This window comes from Capra hircus, chromosome 11 (assembly GCF_001704415.2).
Source record: "Capra hircus breed San Clemente chromosome 11, ASM170441v1, whole genome shotgun sequence".
NCBI lineage: Eukaryota > Metazoa > Chordata > Mammalia > Artiodactyla > Bovidae > Capra > Capra hircus.
Genome location: NC_030818.1, coordinates 67,467,676 through 67,489,173, shown reverse-complemented (window position 1 = coordinate 67,489,173; position 21,498 = coordinate 67,467,676). Strand labels below are relative to the sequence as shown.

At 37.4% G+C, this 21,498-nt stretch overlaps 1 protein-coding gene across 2 annotated transcripts in view; it reads left to right on the top strand.

The window, feature by feature from the left end:
* The window catches only part of GFPT1 (glutamine--fructose-6-phosphate transaminase 1), a 66,567-nt gene that overhangs the window by 12,086 nt on the left and 32,983 nt on the right, over nucleotides 1-21,498 (top strand). The window contains exons 3-9 of one of the 2 annotated variants that reach the window (XM_018055446.1): nucleotides 860-967; nucleotides 6,367-6,492; nucleotides 14,003-14,061; nucleotides 15,012-15,146; nucleotides 16,590-16,651; nucleotides 18,142-18,221; nucleotides 21,321-21,426. In XM_018055446.1, coding sequence (XP_017910935.1) covers nucleotides 860-967; nucleotides 6,367-6,492; nucleotides 14,003-14,061; nucleotides 15,012-15,146; nucleotides 16,590-16,651; nucleotides 18,142-18,221; nucleotides 21,321-21,426 — 676 coding nt within the window. Of the gene's footprint in view, nucleotides 1-859; nucleotides 973-6,366; nucleotides 6,493-14,002; nucleotides 14,062-15,011; nucleotides 15,147-16,589; nucleotides 16,652-18,141; nucleotides 18,222-21,320; nucleotides 21,427-21,498 lie in introns of those variants that run through there. The other variant, XM_018055447.1, reaches the window with a different exon arrangement.

Below are 21,498 nucleotides of genomic sequence, written 5' to 3'. Positions count from 1 at the left end.
TTCTGGCTACTTCCTAGAAATTTTCCCCTGGACAAACCACGATATTGTAAACTTTGCATGTTCAGAATTGAACTGAATACATTCCAGTTCTCATCCGTGTCTCACTCTATCCTTTCTCTCTTCCTTTTACCAACAGCCAGTCACTCAGCAAGTCCTTTGAGCCTGGGAGGTGCTTTCTCTCGTTACCTTCAGTCAGTCCTGCTTTTCAGTACACCCATCACTTCATGACCATTGTATAGCTCAGGCCTTCCTCATTTTTGCTTTGCTATAGCTGTGACTTCTGACAGCAGGTTTCTTCTTCCCTGTTTCTCTCCTCTAGTTTTTGCACTGTTTTCGAAGAGTTTTCTAAACTTGTTTGCTGTGTCATTTCTCTGCTTGAAACAAATCAGTGGTTTTCCAGTACCTCTAGAGTAACTTTTTCAAATCCTGTAGGAACTTTAGTAGAATCTTGAGAGCTGTGTGTGCTGACATCCCTTCCTTACCCTGCTTCTGGGGTGGCGCCGGTCTTCTGTGTATCTCCATTGTGCTGCAGTTGCAACCTGTAGTACTTTTACTATAGCCTCAGAACTTTTATTATATTAAAACCACACTGTATGGTAATTATTTTTTCCTTGTCTGTCTTCTCAATAGACCATTGAGAAATTTGAGAACAGGAACTGAATTTTCTTCATTTTTGTCTCTAGTGGCTATCATGGTTCTTGACATATAGTACGTTTTCAGTAAATTTTGAATTGATAAGTGAATGAATTAGTTAGCTGAAAAAAAATGTATTTTTCACTTATAAGTTCTGCCTTATGGTCATAGTTTCTAAGTCGTAGCCAATTTCTAAATCTTGCTTTTCTACCTCTGAATGATTCAGGTGTGGGAATTGACGGAGGCAATGATAAAGATTGGGAAGCCAATGCCTGCAAAATCCAGCTCATTAAGAAGAAAGGAAAAGTTAAGGCACTGGATGAAGAAGTTCACAGTAATGTACTTAGTTTGTTTTCTGTCCCCCCTCCTGTTTTCTTCCTTCTCCCTTCCTTACCAAATTATTTTTCCTCCCATATTTTGGGGCCCATTTTAAGAATAGTGATTCTTAAAGTTGAAGGGAAGGAAGAAAAGTAGTTTTGATACTGTTTGTACTGGTTTTAATGTACCTTTGTTTCAGAAATGGTATTAACTGGGGAGGGAAATAGCCATCATTCCTGAGGAAGGTCCTTTCGTAAGACAAAAAGTATTTTCAGTAATGCCCTTATTCATGTGGCTTCACTTGGTGCTTGTCTTCACTTTGGACTAAAATGCTGAGTTTGGATGCGTCATCAGTCTGGATGTTGCACCTTTTAGTAGGTCTCATATAATCAGGTAACTATCATATTTTTACCTTGTGATTCCCCGAGCACAAAGTAGTTGCCAGAGATATATGTTCCATCATGCAGGGTATACTTTACAGTATTTATTCATTATTTTATGCTTATACATTTTATTTTTCACAGAAAACTTGAAAACAAAGCAAGTAGTTTGAAGTAAATTGATTGAAAAAACATATAAAAAAATCCTCCACAAAACACAGGAAACAGTAGGTTGTTTATTATATACCTGCTCATATGGATGCCATCGTTATCACTGTAAAGGGGTACGGGTGAAAGAGAAGAACAATGGATTTAGTCATCTTTAATTTTTGCATAAGCCACACATTGAGCTTCATGGTGCAATTGATGCTTGAACAACGTGGGTGTGAACTGTGCAGGTTCATTTATATGGAGATTTTTCTTTTTTCCCTCCAGTGGTAAATACTACAGTGCTACACCATCCATGGTTGATTAAATCTGTGGAGGTAGAACCTTGGATCCAGAAGCTGGCTATAAGTTACATGTAGGTTTTTGACTGCTCAGTGAGTCAGCACCCCTAACCCCCTGTGTTGCTCAAGGGTCAACTGTACTTGTTCAACAAATTATGACAGTATTTATTTTGAATCTGTTGTGGATAAGATGAGCTTGGAATAAAGCAGACACCCAAACAGCTGCACTTGAAAAACTTGGTTATAACTATTTGGTCTACTGTGTGCATTGCATCCTGTTTACCAGGTTGGATATAGTAGGTTTTATAGGAGAGAACAAGCAGATTAGTTTAAGATTCAGAGGAGAGCTAGTTCTCACAAGTTGGGGAAGTATATGTAGGGATTGGCTGCTAATTATATTTGGGCAGTGAAGGTGAGAAGGGAGGACCTTCTGAGTAGATTAGCTTGGGTCAAAGTAAGAATAGGGAAGGCAAGTTTGATGGAATGGTAGATACTTTTAAAGCTGCATTGTTGGTCAGTGAGTATCGGAGGCTGGAAAGGAAGATAGTGACCAGAATCACCATCTCTGAATGTCATCAAATTGAAACATGTTCCCTCCTGCAGGAAAGTGATCCCTTTTCTGGAATGGTCACTTGCAGACAGAGCTGGTAAATTTGTACCTGATGAGTCCCTTGGGAGAGCAGTCTGGCACTGTCTAAATGGGAGATGCTTATCCCTGATGGCCAGGCACTTCCACTCGTGGGCGTGTACTCGAAAGAAACACTGTGACAAGGAGACATGACAATAAGACGGCATTACAGCAAAGTTTAGAAGCAACTTCAATGTCCACCAGCAAGGGAGTAGGAGAATAAGTTGTATGTGACAGTGAATTACCATATTTAGCTTTTGGAAGGCGTGTACCAGATCTGGCTGTGCTTTCTGATAACCTAATATTAAAGTGAAAAAAAAACACAAAACCTGTGGAAGGATATGTACACTATTGTGCTATTAAAAAAAAACACTATAATTTATAGCTGTATTAGCACAATAGAAGTTTGAAGGCACAGGTGGGAACGTTCTTGTGACTCCTTTGGGGAGGAAGGGAACGAAGTAGAGTATAAAGGAGGCACCAATTGCATTATTATTATTTTTTACATTTCAGGACTTAAATAGATTTAAAGCATAAATGGCTAGAAATTAACATTTGTTAATTTGGAGTGTGTTGTTTGGATATTTGTAGTGTTTATTTTGTTATTGCCAGCAAGTGTTAGTGTTTAACCTCTTAAGACAAAAGGGAAGGAAGACATCTCAAAAAAGGTCATTAGACTGGTTATTGGTAGCTTCTAACTTTGATAATACTTGCTGACATTTGTTGCTTTCTGTGTCCCAGGCGCTTGACTGAATGCCTTCTGTATAGTCCTCATTGTAACTGTGGAGTAGGTAAAATTATCTTCCTCATCTGCAGATGAGGAAATTGAAGCTCAGAGGAGCAGGTACTGACTTTAGATGGTGTCAGCAGTAAAGCCAGTGAGGTTTGGGAGCAGAGGAAAGGCAGAAGAGGATTGCTATCCTAGATCGTGGCAACTAAAGATTTTTTTAGTATTGTATATCTTGAAGCTGTAAAACACAAATGATTATATTAATATGTTAACATTTGTTCTCTGGGTGTAGGTGTTTAGGTATTTCATTATTACCAGCAAATTAAATATGTTTGGACTATTAAAAAAAAGAAAGATGACATCTGAGAAAAGGTACACAGAGGACAAAGAGCCTTGGGAGTGAATGTAGGGGGAAGAGAGAAGATGCAAGAAAGGAAGTGATTGAGGCATTCCAGCTCAGAAAGGTGGGCATAGGTAGGGAGTTAGCCTCGTAGGGCTTAAGGGCAAAAGAAAAGCTGATTTAAACAGTTTTGAGGTGAAAGAAAGCTGAGTAAGGTAGAGATTGAGGGACTACATAGAATTGAGTCTTAGAGTATAAAAGATGTCATAAACTGTTGGGGAATTGAATGAGCTCTCAGTTTAATTAATAAGGAACATGGGTACATGGCTTTAGAGTGGAGTAACAGTGAATAGAAACAGTCAGGATTGGAGCCATGATTAATCTATAAAACCTGAAATACTACTTGTGGGGAATTTGTGTATTGTTGTAGCAATGATTTTTTCTTATTAGACCTTAAATAAAGTTCCTTTGGCAACAGTGTACTAGATATGGTAATTACCTTGAATTTGAAATGGGTTCATTTTATAGACTCCTGTTACTTTCTCTGATGTACTTTCTTTTGCCAGTATGTGGGGGGACATACTGCTTTCAATTACAGTTAACCTTAATCCAAAAAAGATAGTTACGTGTTTTCATTGCTTGTATTGGCCTGTTAAGTAGTAATAAACGGTGATCCTTACTTTTCTGGAGGTCATTTATCAGGTTGCCTTAATTATTTAGAACACCGTTAAATCAGAAAAGACATTGATGATTTTTCTCCATTGATTGATTGAGCTAACCAATAGAAATTCGAGTATCTGCTCTATATAGCTTAGTGCTTAGGATTCAAAGATAATAAGACAAGCTCCTTCTTTTTGTAGAACTTAAATTCTGGTAGAAGCCAAGTTGACAACATGTCAAATATTGTAATAGTATAGCAGAGTGTACACTGTGGTTTTAATCTTAGGCTCTGGAAGCAGCCAGTCTTGGCTTCAAATTCTATCTCTGCTTCCTATAGCCATGACCTAGGGCAGGTTTTGTGACCTTGTGGGCCTGTTTCTTCATCTATAAAATGGGGACAGTTATACCTAATAGTACGTAATTGTATTGTGAGGATTCAGTAATAGAATGAATATCTATTGAGTACCTGTTCTATACCAGCCATTGTTCTAGGCCTGGAAGACAGAGAACAAGATAAGCAAAGTCCCTGCCCAGGTGGAGCTTACTATCTAGTGAGAGAGCCAGACAACAAATAAATACATATCAGGTAGAGATCAGTGCTATAAAGGACAAGTATGGTAGAGGTGACATTTGAGCAAAGATCATGTGATTGTCTGTAAGAGGGAATTCTAGGCAGAGGGAACACCAAGTGCATAGATTGTGTGTGGGCTTGGCCTGCTTGCAGCTGGAAGTCAGTGGGGCTAGAGCTCAGTAAGTGAGGAGTAGAGTGCAAGAGAGGAGGCTAGAGAGGGCACAGAGGGTCTTCAGAACAATGGATTTTGCTGTTTGTTGGGAAGCCATTGGAACATTTTGCATAGGAAGTAACGTGATCTGACTTCTGCTTTGAATGGATCACTTTGGCTAGATTGTACAGAAGGAAGACTGGACACAGGGCCACCAGTTAGGATTCTGTTTAGTAGCCCAGCGTAGAGATGATGGTCTGAGTGATAGGAATGGAGTGAGGACGTGTCTGTAGTACCTCTCACAGGGTAAGCTCTCCATAAATGTTAGCTGTTGTTATTTGTAACAGGTGCTTTGAGAGCTTTGAGGAGTGACTGGAGAGGGTTGGGAGATGAGGATGGAAAGGGGATGGAAAGTTAGGTGGGGGCCAAATGGCGAAGGGCCTTGTATATTGTGAAAAGGTGTTGGGGCTTTAGCTTGTGAGAAAATAGTTTTTGAGTTGTGTGTTAGAATTTGAGAATCTATGCATAAATCCCTGACCAGGTTTAGGATGATTCATATGGGTAACTAGGGATACAAACCACATTTTAAGTAACTGGAAGTCTATTCAAGGATTTTAAGCATTGTTTCTTGATCAGATTTGTATTTTAGAATGACCTTTGATTAGCCAGGATAAAACCCACAAATACTGTATATTAAACTGCATGGACTTTCCTGTTCAGACTTCTCAGCAGTTTGCTCTTAATTTCCACCTAATTTGATAAGCTTTGTTATCTGCCTCCTTAGCCAAATGAATTTTGTATGTAGGCAATTAAAAGGGGACATTCTTAATATATACTAGAACTTTTTTTTTTTTCTTTCTTTCCCCTGGAAGAAGCAAAGAGTTCATAGGGAGAAGGAATTAGAGTACCTGCTTTTTAAAACAGAGGAACACCAGCCTGTAACCTCATGCTTTCTTAGTATTGCTTTGTTCTCAAGGACTGTTCTTTGATTTTGGAAACTGCATAATTGCAGTTTATGGTGTGAGATACAGGCCATTCACTGGGGACCAAAGACATTGTGGTCATAAGGTTGTGTGGCACTGAGAAAGTGAATTTTTTAAAAATGATACTTATTTTTTTTCAAAGAAAGGATTAAATAAGATTTTTAAAGATCACATTAACTCTTTTTGACCATAAGTTTGAAAATTTTCAAATTTGTAGAAAAATTGAAAGAATAGTACATTAGTCATCCATATACTTCATCTATTATTACCGGTTGTCAACATTTTGTCATATTTGCTTTATCTCTTTGTACACACTTTTGGGGTCATTATTGGAACCATTTACCCTAAATATTTCAGCTGCATTAACTCCTCTAAGTCTTTTAATTACTGTTTGAATAAGCCTGATCTTCAGTTATAATAATTGTATATTCCAGGTATAAGACTATAATAATTTAAATACAGCTTACAGCATTATCCCTACAGTTTGATTTAATATTGGAATTTTTTATTTTATCTTCTTCAGAACAACAAGATATGGATTTGGATATAGAATTTGATGTACACCTTGGAATAGCTCATACTCGTTGGGCAACACATGGTGAACCGAATCCTGTCAATAGCCATCCCCAGCGGTCTGATAAAAATAATGGTATGGACGGATTGTACACACTTTGTATTTTGGAAGCCAGTAGGTAGCACATGGATACATATATCACAGATAACTGGATATCATAGCAATTACTCTGTAATTATGTAAGTGTGTGCTTCTAAAAAGTAAGGGCCTAGCAGATTGATGTGTCTCCTAAGAGACTTCTCCTTTCCTCTCCTTTCCTCCTTGCAGCTTACTCTGTTATTTGTACTATTGAGTTTCCTACAGTCCCTTGCTAACGGCATGCATCCTGTGGTGTCATTTCACACGATTCATGCTTCTCTATGTCTAAATACTTCGATAAAGAGAAGCTTCTCCATGTTAACAGATTGATTGCCCAGATGTACAGATTGTCTAGGAAAGGCAGGATAAATGTTTAATTTTTCCCCCTTTATTTACCATTTTTCAAATGAAGTGGTTCTAATGGTCCAAGATGAATAGATTTTTTCATTGTTATTATAAATTCATGGATTTAAAATATTTTGTTTCAAAACACTGAAGTAGTTATCTATATTGATGCACAAAATTTTAGTCACTGGGAGCTTCTTCAGGTTGACTCCTGAGTACTTTTGATGTGATCCAAGTAGGTCCAGTAGTCTTTGTTATTTTGGTAGTTGAAGATAGTGCAGGTTTTTCTAATCCTGCCCCAAACTTGAAATCAGCCAGTTCTCTAAGGAACCCTAGTTCCTTTCAGTGGAAACAATAAAGACTCTAAGCCTGGGTATCACAGTGGCTGTGGTGGTGGATGTGGAGCAGATGCTCAAGTAAGGGTACCACTTACAGCGAGAGGGATACTGCATACAGTGAGAGCTGCGGCCAGAGGGAGTGGGCGTGGCAACCACTGAACACAGCACTGTCTGTTCCCTCTTCTCCTGGGGCCTTGTTACTCCCCTCTGCCAGCTGCGGTGGGTGAGTACCTTTGCTGCAGGAAAAGGAGAAGGAAAGCATTGAAGAAAACCACCAAAGGAGTGGTAGAAACCCTGTCTTTCATTACTCCTGGGACACATAGTCTTCCAACAGTGTTAGTGGTGGGAGCAGCAATAACAACAGCATCAGTAACCTAGACAGGGCCAGTGGGCTGGAAAGCAGCTCAAACCACCTCATCGCCAGTCCAGCCCACAGCATCCCCAGCCTGTGCCGAGCAGTCATGCTGTGCCAAGGCCCTTACTTCCACATCAACCAGACCCTGGAGGAGGCCCACTTTCATAGCCAACAGCGCTGAGAATGGCTTCCCATGTGATGTGCTGGCAGTTTCTTGCCTTAAAAAGTTGTGCAGAAAAATGGTTCTTGGGTTTTCAATGAGTATTTGAAATAACAGGTTAATAGGGGTCGCTAAGAGTTGGACACGGCTGAGCGACGTCACTTTCACTTTTCACTTTCATGCATTGGAGAAGGAAATGGCAACCCACTCCAGTGTTCTTGCCTGGAGAATCCCCAGTCCCTGCTGCTGTCTGGGGTCGCACAGAGTCGGACACGACTGAAGCGACTTAGCAGCAGCAGCAGCAGCAGGCAGTTGTTTACTTGTGGTTTTGCTGCACTATTATGATTTCAGAAAGATTTTGAAGCAGTTTTTTATAGGATGCTTTTGAGTGTGGGTATCAGGGTAACCGTAGGAGGAAATCTCATCTGCATGTTGAATCCATAGTTTGTCCAGTTCAGATTGGTTTCTACATAGACCTGTAGGTTAGAAATTCTACTTTATGTAAAAAAGACCTTTAAAAAGTGTGAGAGCTTCAATTTTTAAAATTCAGTACACTAGAAAAGGGAGTGCTTCCCAGGTGGCGCTAGTGGTAAAGAACCCGCCTGCCAGTGCAGATAGATGTAAGACACAGGGGTTCGATCCCTGGATGGGGAAGATCCCTGGAGGAGGGCGTGGCAACCCATTCTAGTATTCTTGCCTGAAGAATTCCATGGACAGAGGAGCCTGGTGGGCCACAGTCCTTGGGGTCGCAAAGAGTCAGACATGACTAAAGTGACTTAAGCACAGCACAGCAAACTAGATAGAAAAGAGTATCTAGTTTCTAAAAAAAAAAAAACAAACTAAGTTTTTTTCCAGAAGATAGAAAGCTTGATTTAGTTTTGCACTGAGATTAATTGCTATACTACCTCTTAGTATGCAGATGTTATGTTGAAAGTACTCTTTCCTCTGCAGTAGGAGAATAATCAATCCAAATTAAACTATGTAATAAGCACCCTCCCTGATAACTGTCTTCTCTCTATATTATATATTTGTATTTCCAGAGAGGTCTTTCAGACACTTGGATACCCAGATAACTTGTTACCATTATTCCTCCAGAGCCTACCTATATCACACTGCTCAGTTCTGACAGTCGAGAAATATGTAATGAATTTTTGTCTTACAAATTTGTCCCAACAGTAGCTTATGTGATCTCATTGATAGTTCCACCTTGTAGTGTCAAGAATTAAGGCATGGGCCTCCCTGGTAGTCTGGTGGTTAAGAATTCACCTTGCAGTGCACGGGTTACAGGTTTGATCCCTAGTCTGGGAAGATCTCACATGTTGCAGGGCAGCTAAGCCTGTGCGCCACAACTGCTGAACGCGTGTGCTTTAGGGCCCATGCTCCACAGTAAGAGAAGATGCTGCAAGGAGAACCCTCTGGACTGCAACCAGAGAGTAGCCCCCCTCTCGCTGCAACTACAGAAAAGCCTGAGCAACAATGAAAACACAGCTCAGCCAGAAAATTAAAAACAACAACAAAATCTAAAAATGAATTAAGGTATTGGTGAAGGCTGACAAAGTGTAAGCTATCTCAACTGATGTCTGAAATCACAAGTACTGTGAAATTATTGGAAAAGGATTCACTTTCTGCTTCAAGTAAGCCCCAGCAGGAAGTAGAGGGCCACATTCTACCACTGAACCTGGAAAAATGGATGCAGCATAGAAACAGATAGGCAGAGTCATCTCTAGAAGAAAGTGTTATTTAGAGATGGATTGTTCCTGTGTCATATAGTCATATTAGAGAGCCACCCAGGTTTAAATAAATTCAGGCATCTGTGAGTCTTCTTCCTCAGTGACAAACTGTCTGAATGAGGAGCCAGGATGGGTCGAGTCACCTGCTCAGGAGAGGGCTGAGGGGACAGCCTGCCCTTGTATGTGGAGGAAAGTGCCATAGAGTCTACCTGCGTCCTCCTGCCTCTCTCCGTCCTCTCCACTGTGAGTCTGCACCACATACACAGCAGATCTGAGGAGCATGGATAGTTCTAGAAGAGAACTTTCCTCCTTGTGAAGATTTGAGAAGGATACGGGGGCAGAATGAGGTTTTTTCATGTGACAGAACTAAAGGTAGAAGATGAGGGTAAACTGTGTACCCCTTTTTCATGGTTGGTTTGTTCCTCTAAATGGGTAGGGTTGAAAGGTTGGTTACGTGAAGTAGAAATGTAGAGTTGTGAGGGAAGGGTTCACAGGCCTCTGCTTATGGAGTAGGTGGTTTGTGTAAGAATTTTTTTTTTTAACTACCACCTCCCAAGTTCTAAAATCATCTGACAAAGATTTTAAATCTTAATGGGTTTGATGGCAGGGAGTATGGAAAGGATACATTGCTAATGTTTTATCTAACAAAAAAGCAAACAACTAAGTACTGTAAGAAGACAAGCTGTCTGAACTCTCAGACACACGTGTACACAACACAATTCAGAAATACCCAGGAGGACCCCTGCAGGCTTAATGGACAGCAGCCTACTGAAACGTGTATTAACAAGAACATGGAAAACTCAAGAAAACACATTTTTAAAAATTTCCTACCCAGCTGAAAGAAATGAAAGATAAAACCATCACCGAAACAACACAGTTTTTTCCCCAAATAGGTGCAGTTTTATAAAGCACTAGGCTAGCGATTGTTTCTTTAAATTTTAAAATTTATTCTTTTGAATTTTCCGATCAGTTCAGTTCAGTCGCTCAGTCGTGTCCAACTCTTTGTGACCCCGTGAATTGCAGCATGCCAGACCTCCCTGTCCATCACCAACTCCCGGAGTTCACTCAGACTCACGTCCATTGAGTCGGTGATGCCATCCAGCCATCTCATCCTCTGTTATCCCCTTCTCCTACTGCCCCCAACTCCTCTCAGCATCAAAGTCTTTTCCAATGAGTCAACTTTTCACATGAGGTGGCCACAGTATTGGAGTTTCAGCTTTAGCATCATTCCTTCCAAAGCACACCCAGGACTGATCTCCTTTAGAAGGGACTGGTTGGATCTCCTTGCAGTCCAAGGGACTCTAAAGAATCTTCTCCAATGCCACAGTTCAAAGCATGAACTCTTCGGCACTCAGCTTTCTTCACAGTCCGACTCACATCCATACATGACTATTGGAAACACCATAGCCTTGACTAGACGGACCTTTGTTGGCAAAATAATGTCTCTGCTTTTGAATATGCTATCTAGGTTGGTCATAACTTTCCTTCCAAGGAGTAAGCGTCTTTTAATTTCATGGCTGCAGTCACCATCTGCAGTGATTCTGGAGCCCCCCAAAATAGTCTGACACTGTTTTCACTGTTTCCCCATCTGTTTCCCATGAAGTGACAGGACCAGATGCCATGATCTTAGTCTTCTGAATGTTGAGCTTTAAGCCAACTTTTTCACTCTCCTCTCTCACTTTCATCAAGAAGCTTTTTTTAGTTCTTCACTTTCTGTCATAAGGATGGTGTCATTTGCATATCTGAGGTTATTGATATTTCTCCCGGCAATCTTGATTCCAGCTTGTCCTTCCTCCAGCCCAGTGTTTCTCATGATGTACTCTGCATAGAAGTTAAATAAGCAGGGTGACAATATACAGCCTTGACATACTCCTTTTCCTATTAGGAACCAGTCTATTCCATGTCCAGTTCTAACTGTTGCTTCCTGACCTACATATAGGTTTCTCAAGATGCAGGTCAGGTGGTCTGGTATTCCCATCTCCTTCAGAATTTTCTACAGTTTATTGTGATCCACACAGTCAAAGGCTTTGGCATAGTCAGTAAAGCAGAAGTAGATGTTTTTCTGGAACTCTCTTGCTTTTTCGATGATCCAGCAGATGATGGCAATTTGATCTCTGGTTCCTCTGCCTTTTCTAAAACCAGCTTGAATATCAGGAAGTTCACGGTTCATGTATTGCTGAAGCCTGGCTTGGAGAATTTTGAGCACTACTTTACTAGCGTTTGAGATGAGTGCAATTGTGCGGTAGTTTGAGCATTCTTTGGCATTGCCTTTCTTTGGGATTGGAATGAAAACTGACCTTTTCCAGTCCTGTGGCCACTGCTGAGTTTTCCAAATTTGCTGGCATATTGAGTGCAGCACTTTCACAGCATCATCTTTCAGGATTTGAAGTAAGTCAACTGGAATTCCATCACCTCCACTAGCTTTGTTTGTAGTGATGCTTTCTAAGGCCCACTTGACTTCACATTGCAGGATGTCTGGCTCTAGGTGAGTGATCACACCATTGTGATTATCTTGGTCGTGAAAATCTTTTTTGTACCCGAATTTTCTGTTAAACACAAGAAATAATCTCCATCCCATCCTGCTTATTTTCTGCAGACTTGGAAACCTGAGATACATTTCTGTTATGAGGCTTCTTGATAGTAAATGGGCACCTTTTAAAACTTCTGTTAGTTCAAGCTACTAACACTGTGTTCTTATATATTTGTGCTCAAAAAAAAAAAAAAGTCTATAAACCAGGGAAGTGCTTATTGCACCTAGGCCTTTTCAGTGGGCAGAGCTAAAAGACACGCACGCACACACGCACAAATTTAAAGAGAAAATACAGATCATTTTACACTAATGCTTCCAATTCAAATCCAGGGCCATACAGTTTTTATTTTACCTCATTGATTTATATGTTTTCTGTCAATAACACTTAAAAACTTAGTTCTTAACACCAGCAACATACTTATATGATCTATCAAATGATACATGTACAACAGAATCATACTGTCAACATTGCCACAGCAGTATATTTATTGTTTTTTGTTAATTTCTTATGTACTTAAGGGATATCTCTCTAGGGATGTATAATCAAATTACTGTATTTTGGAATCACTTGGACTAATCCTTCTGTACGTGGTTGTGCTGCTAGCTGGGTACAGCATTCTGTTAATGTATTTTATTTTGAATTTTAGAGATTGATTTTCTTAAACAGTTTTTATTTAAAATATTTGCATAGTTCTCTGAGGTCACACTTATAAAAAAGACATACTAAAATAAGTCTAGCTTCTATCTTATTTCCTCCTCCTTATTTCATCTCTTCCTGTATATAAGCATTTAACAAAATTTTTAGTTTCTCTTCTTTCATGGTTTTTAAAAATAAGTGAATACATACATATGTATATATGTATAAATATGCATATGTATTTGTGTGTATGTATCCCTTTGAGGTAAGATTTTGTAATTTAATTCAGAAGCCACCTTTTTTAGGTTTTTCATACTTCACAAAATTACTGGATTGGATTAGAAAGCTAACTACTGAAATTTTTAACACTGACAATCTTTATAAAAGATTCCTGAAAATGTATATCCATAATTATATTTTGAGAATTTGGCTTTAACTTCAGGATTTATATCGGCTATTTATGATTCTCTGTGTTCTAGCATTAAAATTTTTAAAAAGTTTTTATAGTGTTTTGTGGTATCTTATTCTAGTGACCTTTTTTTTTTTAAGTGACATGTTTATTTTATCATTTGGTTTATAGTTCATTCAGTTCAAGCTCACTTAATGTAAGACCAGAATATTAGATCTTTAAATATATTTTGATAGTTATCAAATGTTATCAAAATAAAATTTTGATAATTGGATATAAAAGTGAATTTAGTAGTAATTTCTCTCCTGACTTAACGTGAACTTTGAATAATAAATCCACAGTAGTAGTCTTTACATACACTCTAAGTGGCTAAAAATGTTGTCAACTCTTGATATCACATTTTTAACATTTTTGAAAGTTATTTAATCAAAAATATGAATAAAAATTATCCCACTATCATCTGTATTTGATCTTGGAATTTTCTGGACCTCAGGTAAATAAACTATAGAACTGAATAACTTTTTTTCTTGCTAAGTTCTATAACTAGTTTTGAATTCATTTAGTGTAAACTGGATAAAGCCTTTCTCTTTAAACTTTGGGTTGTTTTATGTATAAGAATGAATGAACAAAGAAGTGAGAATACAGTTAGTTCAACCCTTTCATTTTGCAAATGGAAGAAACTGGCCCAGGGAACATGCTGCTTTTGCGTGATGACATTGGACTGGTAGTTTAGCCACAGCTGAAGTTGATGCCTCTAAACTCCAGTTTATCCTATTAATCTGCCCACTTCTAAGCACTGTGTGCTTTTACATGTGGACTGTGCTGCTGATCTACCTGAAGGTAGTCTGATGATGAAAACTGGATAATACTTGATTACACCTGGAAGTACAGTATGTTACAAATTTTTTGACATGAGAAAAAAATCTATTAATAGTAATGGCAATTTATTTTGTTTATTAGACCTATAAGTTTTTTGGTCATCAGTGATTTTATCTCTTTTTAGAATTTATTGTTATTCACAATGGAATCATCACCAACTACAAGGACTTGAAAAAGTTTCTGGTAAGTAAAGTGACCTAACAAGACCACCAGTCTTTGAGAATATTTCTAATGAGAGCATTTAGGTTGTTGGGTATGTGCAGTAAATCCTATCTAGGTATGATTAAATAATTCCTATGACAGTTACAGGGTGTGGTGGTTTATTGGACTTTTCTTTGTTGACAGTGGAACTTTTTTGTTTCTTATATGAAAAGGAAATAATTATTTGGCTTTATTATAAATGACCCAAAAGCGTCAATAAAATTAGAATTTGGAAGGGTCTCTTTTGCATTGTGAGAGACCTTGTTTGTCATTTTTAAAAGTTTCTAGAGTATCAGAAGACTTAAGACAGATTGACTGGAGGTTCTATGCCCTAAATAGCTATATACTACATAGTCATGATAATGATGATGACCTTTATTAGTGATTGAGCAGAGCTGTCCAGTTCAACTTCTCTGCAATGATGGAAACTTTATATACATGTACTGTCCCAGAATGGTAGCCACTGTCCATGTATGGCTGTGGAGCTGGGATGAATGAGGAACTAAATTTGAAATTTTATTTCACTGTAAATTTAAACAGCCACATATAGCTAATGACCATTGGATTGGATAGTGAAATATCATCATTAAAGAAAGAATCATTATGTTCATAATGAAATTAATGTTTTGTGAATGTTATGTATTTCATTATATTTTAATTATTTTAAAATTTATTTAATTCCTATATGGCATATATAGATTTGTATAATTATAAGTATTATATTTGTTCACAGGGAATACCTTACTATTTTGGGTTCCGCATAATTAGATGGTGACCTTAATTTTGAACAGTAGGTATAATTGGCTGTATGGTGGTCAAAAAAAGACTAGAAGTTGGCTAATGAGATTGTCAAGGAAAAAAATTATGTGGAAGATTTAGATACTATGAATATTTCCTTAAATGTATCAACTTTTTTTCCTTTCTAATTACAGGAAAGTAAAGGCTATGACTTTGAGTCTGAAACAGACACAGAGACAATTGCCAAGCTTGTTAAGTACATGTATGACAATCGGGAAAGTCAAGATACAAGTTTTACTACCTTGGTGGAGAGAGTCATCCAACAATTGGTATTAAACCACAGTTTAAAGATAGTTATTGCCAATGTTAATCACAACAAACAAACACTTAAAATATGATAAGTAGGAACTAGCTAATTTTTCAAGTATTTTTTGCTTTTATTCCTCCATATATGCAAAACTATTCAATTTGAATAATTTTGAGACTGCTGCTTTAATGATTTTACTTCTTTCACTATAATTTAGTGTCATAGGAATGAAAAATAGTCTAAATGTAAAGAGTTTGTCAAAAAACTGTGCATACTCATACACAAACCCATACATACCACACACAAGCATGTATACAGTACGTAAGTTGGGGATTCATCACTTTCTCACTTCCTGCTCATTAAAGTGTTCTTCCCAGTCAATAACTTAGCAAAAGGTAGCTTTGGTGAAATACACACTTATTATTCTGAGATAATGTGTGCATGTCTTTGAGCCAGTACAGTCAATTAATTTTTCCTTATGGGGACTTTTACTTGGCACTGTACCTTTTCATAAAAATATTTCCCAGCTCAAGAGAAAAGTGGTATTTTTTTTTTTTTATCCCAATTGTCCTACTTTAAAGATACCAAAGATACACAAAGGTCCAAATACATAGTGACTTCCATTCCACCCTTCTATCCCCACAACTCTAGCTTTCCCATTTGAAAGCTCTTTACTTTTCTGTAAAGGTCCAACCCTTCCTCCCATCTCCACCCAAATCTTATGGTGTCTGCAGCAAAAGGAATGAGGAAGATAGAGAAGGTAGAAGACTGTTCCTTCCGTTTACTCAAGGCAGAGTGTTGTGCTTTCCCAGCCTTTTTTTGTTTCTACTCATTGTATAACCCAGATTGTTCTGTTCCTTCCCTCTCCTACCTTGTGTTCCTCCTTTATTCATTCTTGATTTCCTTAGACCCCGTCTCTGAGGAGTTTGGGTTGAGGGGGTGGTATGGTGTGCATGTTAATAGTTATGATTGTGTGTGCATATGTCTCAATATCAAGGGTCGCAGAGAGTCAGACATGACTGAAGCGACTTAGCACAGCACACACAGCACATCAAGTTTAAAAAGAATGAACGTTAACAGTGATGTCAAATTTCTGGGCTAGAGAATGAGTTTTGAATACGGAGCTTAGTATCTTTTCTGACTCTGCCCTTCCTTTACTAATGCATAGTATGGGACACATGAGAAGTGTTGGTAGCACGTACAAAGGTGACTTTTATAATGCTCTATTTTGGAACTATTATCTGTTAATCCTGTTTTAAGAGTGGGCTTGTTTAAAAAGTGAATATTGGATACATCAAAGCTGGAATAAGTGTCTGCCTGAAATTTAGGCTAATTTATAAAGTAGTGCAAAAGAGCAGTGTGTGAACTGAAAATTTCTGTGCTGAAGTCAGTATATTTTAGGCATTTCTCATTTAACAGTTGATTATAATACATATTGCTGATGCACTTTTTTTTCCCTCTATAGGAAGGTGCTTTTGCACTTGTATTTAAAAGTGTCCATTTTCCTGGCCAAGCAGTTGGCACAAGGTATATATAAATTTAATCATGACTAATATTTATATGTATTTTGAAACTTGAATTATAAGCGTATTCTCTTTACACTATAAAATGATCCTTCACTACAATGACTCTGCCTTTTCTAGAGATATTTGTGAGAATCATCCCTTGGTATCCATGAGGGACTGGTTCTAAAAACCCTTGTGAATACCAAAACCCATGGATGCTCAAGTCCCCTGTATAAAATGGTGTGGCATTTGCGTATAATCTGTACACATATCCTGTACACTTAAAAGCATCTCTAGATAACTTACATACCTAATATGATGCAAATCTTATGTACATAATTGTAAATCCAATGTATATACTACCAGTGTGTAAAAATGTTGCCAGTGTGTGGCAAATTCAAGTTTCGCTTTCTTGGAACTTTCTCGAATTTTTTTTTCCCTGAATATTTTCAATCCACAGTTGGTTGAATCTGCAGATGTGGAGCCCATGCATATGGAGGTCGACTGTATTTTTTTTTCACGTGTCTTATCTGTTTAACTATTCTTCTATGTGACGGAATCCCTTAACAAAGCAGAACCATTCTGGCATTTGTAATTGGCCTTTTGTCTGCAGTGGGGCACCATTGTTACTTTGTGAATTTGGAGGTTGGGTATTCTATACAATATCCATAGTTTTTGGAACTAAATATTCTAGACAGAGTCCTCGATGATTGTACGATTATTGCTTTTGCTGGGATATTCAAGCCTAAGCATTAAGTCCTTTTGAGAACAGTGTGGAGGCCTAAGACTTGATAAGGAGAGGAGTCTTTAAAAAGTCAGAGGAACTAAGGATAAAGTGTTGAATGTTCATATATTGTTCATCTATCAAAAGAAAGTTTCCATTTAATGTTAAAAATGATAAACTTTTTAATGCATCGTCATAGAACAAGGGTCTGCAAACCTTTTCTGTAATACTGAAAGTGTGCTCAGTTGTTTCAGTTGTGTCCAACTCTTAGTGACCCTGTGGACAGTAGCCTCCCAGGCTTCTCTGTCCATGGAATTCTCCAGGCAGGAATACTGGAGTAGGTTGCTGTTCCCTCATCCAGGGAATCTTACCGACCCAGGGATGGAACCTGCATCTCCTGCATTGCAGGCAGATTCTTTACCCACTGAACCACCTGGGTAGCCCTTTCTGAAACAGGCCAGATAGTAAACATTTTAGGCTTTCTTGGCCATGTCATGTCGCTTCTGTGGCAGCCACTCAGTTTGCTGTTGTAGTGTGAAAGCAGCTGTAGAAACAAGTAGAAGAATGGGCATGGCCGTGTTCCAGTAAAAGACAAACCTGGCTGTGGGTCATAGTTTGCTGACCTTTGAATATTTTTAAAAAACTCATTCTTTTGTTACATCTGAAGTCGACCTCAGAGGGAGAATTTAAGCATTATTTGAATAGCATTCCTTCTTCATATTTACCTTTTGTATCATTACTGCATTATTTAAAAAATGGTTTAATTCTGTTTAATTTTGTACTAACAGACGAGGAAGCCCTCTGTTGATTGGTGTACGAAGTGAGCATAAACTGTCTACTGACCACATTCCAATTCTCTACAGAACAGGTAAAAACTATTCCTATATTATGGCATGAGGAAAATGTATAAATTGAGTGCAGTAGATATAAAGACTTGTTTTCCATAAATTGATTAAATGCCCATTTGATCAGATCCACTCATATATATAGTTCTGTCTAGACATGAAAAGGATTTGTTTTTGTAATTTCTCTGACGAGTAGAATTTTTTTCTGTTGTATATCCTTAGCTAGGACTCAGATTGGATCAAAATTCACACGGTGGGGATCACAGGGAGAAAGAGGTGGGAAATGCACTCTGCATGGATGGGGAGGAACCTTTATCCTCTTTTGTTCATTCTTTACTAATTCTTTGTTCTTGGAGTGAATGAATGTGCTGGGCCTCTAAAAATGTGCTTATTTTATGGGGAAACATATTTTGACCTTATTTTTCTAATTTGCAGAGTATATTTTGTCTGTCTGCTTTTGCCATTTAGAAAACTGCTTTTAATAATTTGTTTCTTTAAGATCTCTGAGATTTGAGAAAATGGTTGAAATTGTAACTTTTTTTCTCTTTGTTTTAAATTAAAATCATATAGGATATATTATTTAAATAAGATGCTAAGATTAGGAAAAGAGCATTGTGTGTTAGGCTGTTATAGAGTGAACTCCATGGTAGTTATTTGAATAATTTAGCTGAAATATGTTTAAATGGATTTTGTTTTATGCATGACATTTTACTTTTCGATTTACATTCAATATCTTGATTGGGTTTGTTTGAATTTGGCATTTTTAAAAAATTTATGTTTGACATTTATCTTTTCAGCCATACAAACTGGATCATTTTATTGATATAATTAGCAAAAAATGATGTGTTCTTTTAGTTTACCTTTTTACTAAACACTTTTCAGGTAAAAGACACAGGGAGTGGTAAATTCAGGAGATTGAAACCCATATTATTGATGCATAATTCTTGGCTTCTTAAAAAAGATTTAACAAAGTACTCTAAACCTATCCATCCTTAGATAGTGGCTGCTTTCACTATTTTATCTAGAGCAGACAGTTATTTCCTTAAATAACCTTCAAATCCTGAGGTGTTAGAATTTATTTTCCTCTTCCCCTCCAACTCTCTTTGGAAGTAAAGCTAGTCTACCAGTATAAATTTTGGATCCAGAGTTCCAGGTTTCTTTTAATGATTCTGCTTGCATATATTTATTACTTACATGTTAGCATTGTACATTGTCTTAGGCTGCTTTTAGAAGCAATAGAAAAATATTGGCTAAGATCTTAAGAGGCTGGAAGAAAACTTTATAATGAGACAGATATTTTTGAGATCAGGGGTTGTGTTATAGTAATCATGATTTTTCTAGCTCTTAGTAGGTAAAAAGTGTTTGAAGTACAGCCTCTTGTTGAAGAGGCTGTGTACAGGGGAAAACATGGGAGTGGCTTTCAGGCATTGCTTTTTCTCCAGGTGTAACCACTGACCAAATAAAGTAGGATGATAATTGTTTTCCACTTAAATCTGGTGAAATAATCAATAGATGGAAGACATTTTACAGATTGTAAGAGTCGTATAGATGTATGTAAGCAATGTTTATTTAAATAGGCAGTGATGCCTTTACTTCTTCTATATATTGTAATTAAGTATGCCTTGTTACTTGAAGAATGAAATAACCAGTATTGGAAGAAAGAATATGGTGAAACTCAACCCCAGCAGGACATTTTATAAGCAAAGCTAGTTGTTTTTATGTAAAAAAATGTAGGTGCTAGCCTGTCCTTTTGCCTATTTTTAAATTTACTTTTTCACATACAATAAAGTTCATTCTTTCTGATGTCCAATTTCATGAGTTCTGTCAAACACAGTCAGTTATATAACCACCTCCACAGTTGAGATAAAGAGCAGTTCATCCTCTATAAAGTTCCTTCAGCTGACTCTCTGTAGTCAGCCCTTGTCCCTGTGTCCAGCCTCTGGCAAACACTGACCTGCTTTATCTTTCTGTAGTGTTGTCTTCTCTGAGATGTCTTCTTATACTTATTTTTTAAAAGCATCGTGTCATTTCTACTGTTGGGTATGGATGGGAAGAGCTGTTTTGTTTTCATGCCTAAATCACATCAAATAATCGTGGACTGTGGAGAACTTTGGATATATGTTACTAAGAATAGTTACTACCAAGTTTTTGTACACATTGATTTTAGAGGATGGACACAGTATGAGTTCTTACAAGTGTATTTATAGTATTCTTGGGCCATTGTGTCCATTGGTTATAAGGTCTGCTGTGTCCAGATCTTTGAGAAAGGTGCTTTTTTGTCTCTGAGAATTTATATATATAGTCTTAAGTTAATAGTATTTTCTGTATTTGACTAATTGGTCAAACTTACCTTCCAGTTTTGACTTTAGTCAAAGAGGAAAAAGAAATTCTTCATCAGTAGCTTAACAAGTTAAGTAGAGATGCCAGAATTCTAAAGTGCTAGAATTAAAAGATGTTACCCTTACAAAAGGAGTACACTTTATCCTGACTTAAAAGAAATGTAAGAAAATCCAGTTTTAAGAAAGGAGAGGTTCTGGGTTTATAGTTCCGGTCCTTAGCAGTAGCTGCCTTGTATGGTATACCATAGTTAGTATCATTGTTTTGTTTTTAAATCAGAATTAGTATAGCCTGAACTTTGATTTGTTACTTACCTTTAAAATCTAGAGAAGTTTTATTTGGAGGTAATAAAAATATGCCACTAGCCTTCATTTTATTTTTCATTGCATAATTTTCATATTTTTAATGTAATTTTAATGTTTAAGTGCACAAATTTTTATGTATTAATTCCATTAAGTTTTGTTTAAAGTTAAAATAAGGCTATACATACATTTAAAAAGTTAGTGACATCATTTGCCTTTTACTTGGAAAAGAAATATTACATTAAAAAATGCATAACATAGCACTGTATATGCCACGCTGTCTGATGGTTGCTCTTTCACTCTATGCCTTTGTTCTTGTTGGCTTATTGCATGGAAATAGGGTGATCTACCTGGCATTGAAAAGTTGCTGGAATTATTTTGCATTGCTATGGTTTTTTGTTAATTTTGTAGAAAGTTTTGTATATTTATAAATCAGCCATGGTTTTCTGTGTGTTTGCTAATTCCTTGAACTCCATGCTCTAGGCAAAGATAAGAAAGGAAGCTGTAATCTCTCCCGTGTGGACAGCACAACTTGCCTTTTCCCTGTTGAAGAAAAAGCAGTGGAATATTACTTTGCTTCTGATGCAAGGTGAGCGTCACTGGTTGATACAGAGAGAAGTTTCAGTAAAGCTTCTTAGGCTGCAGGAAACCAAAAAGTCAT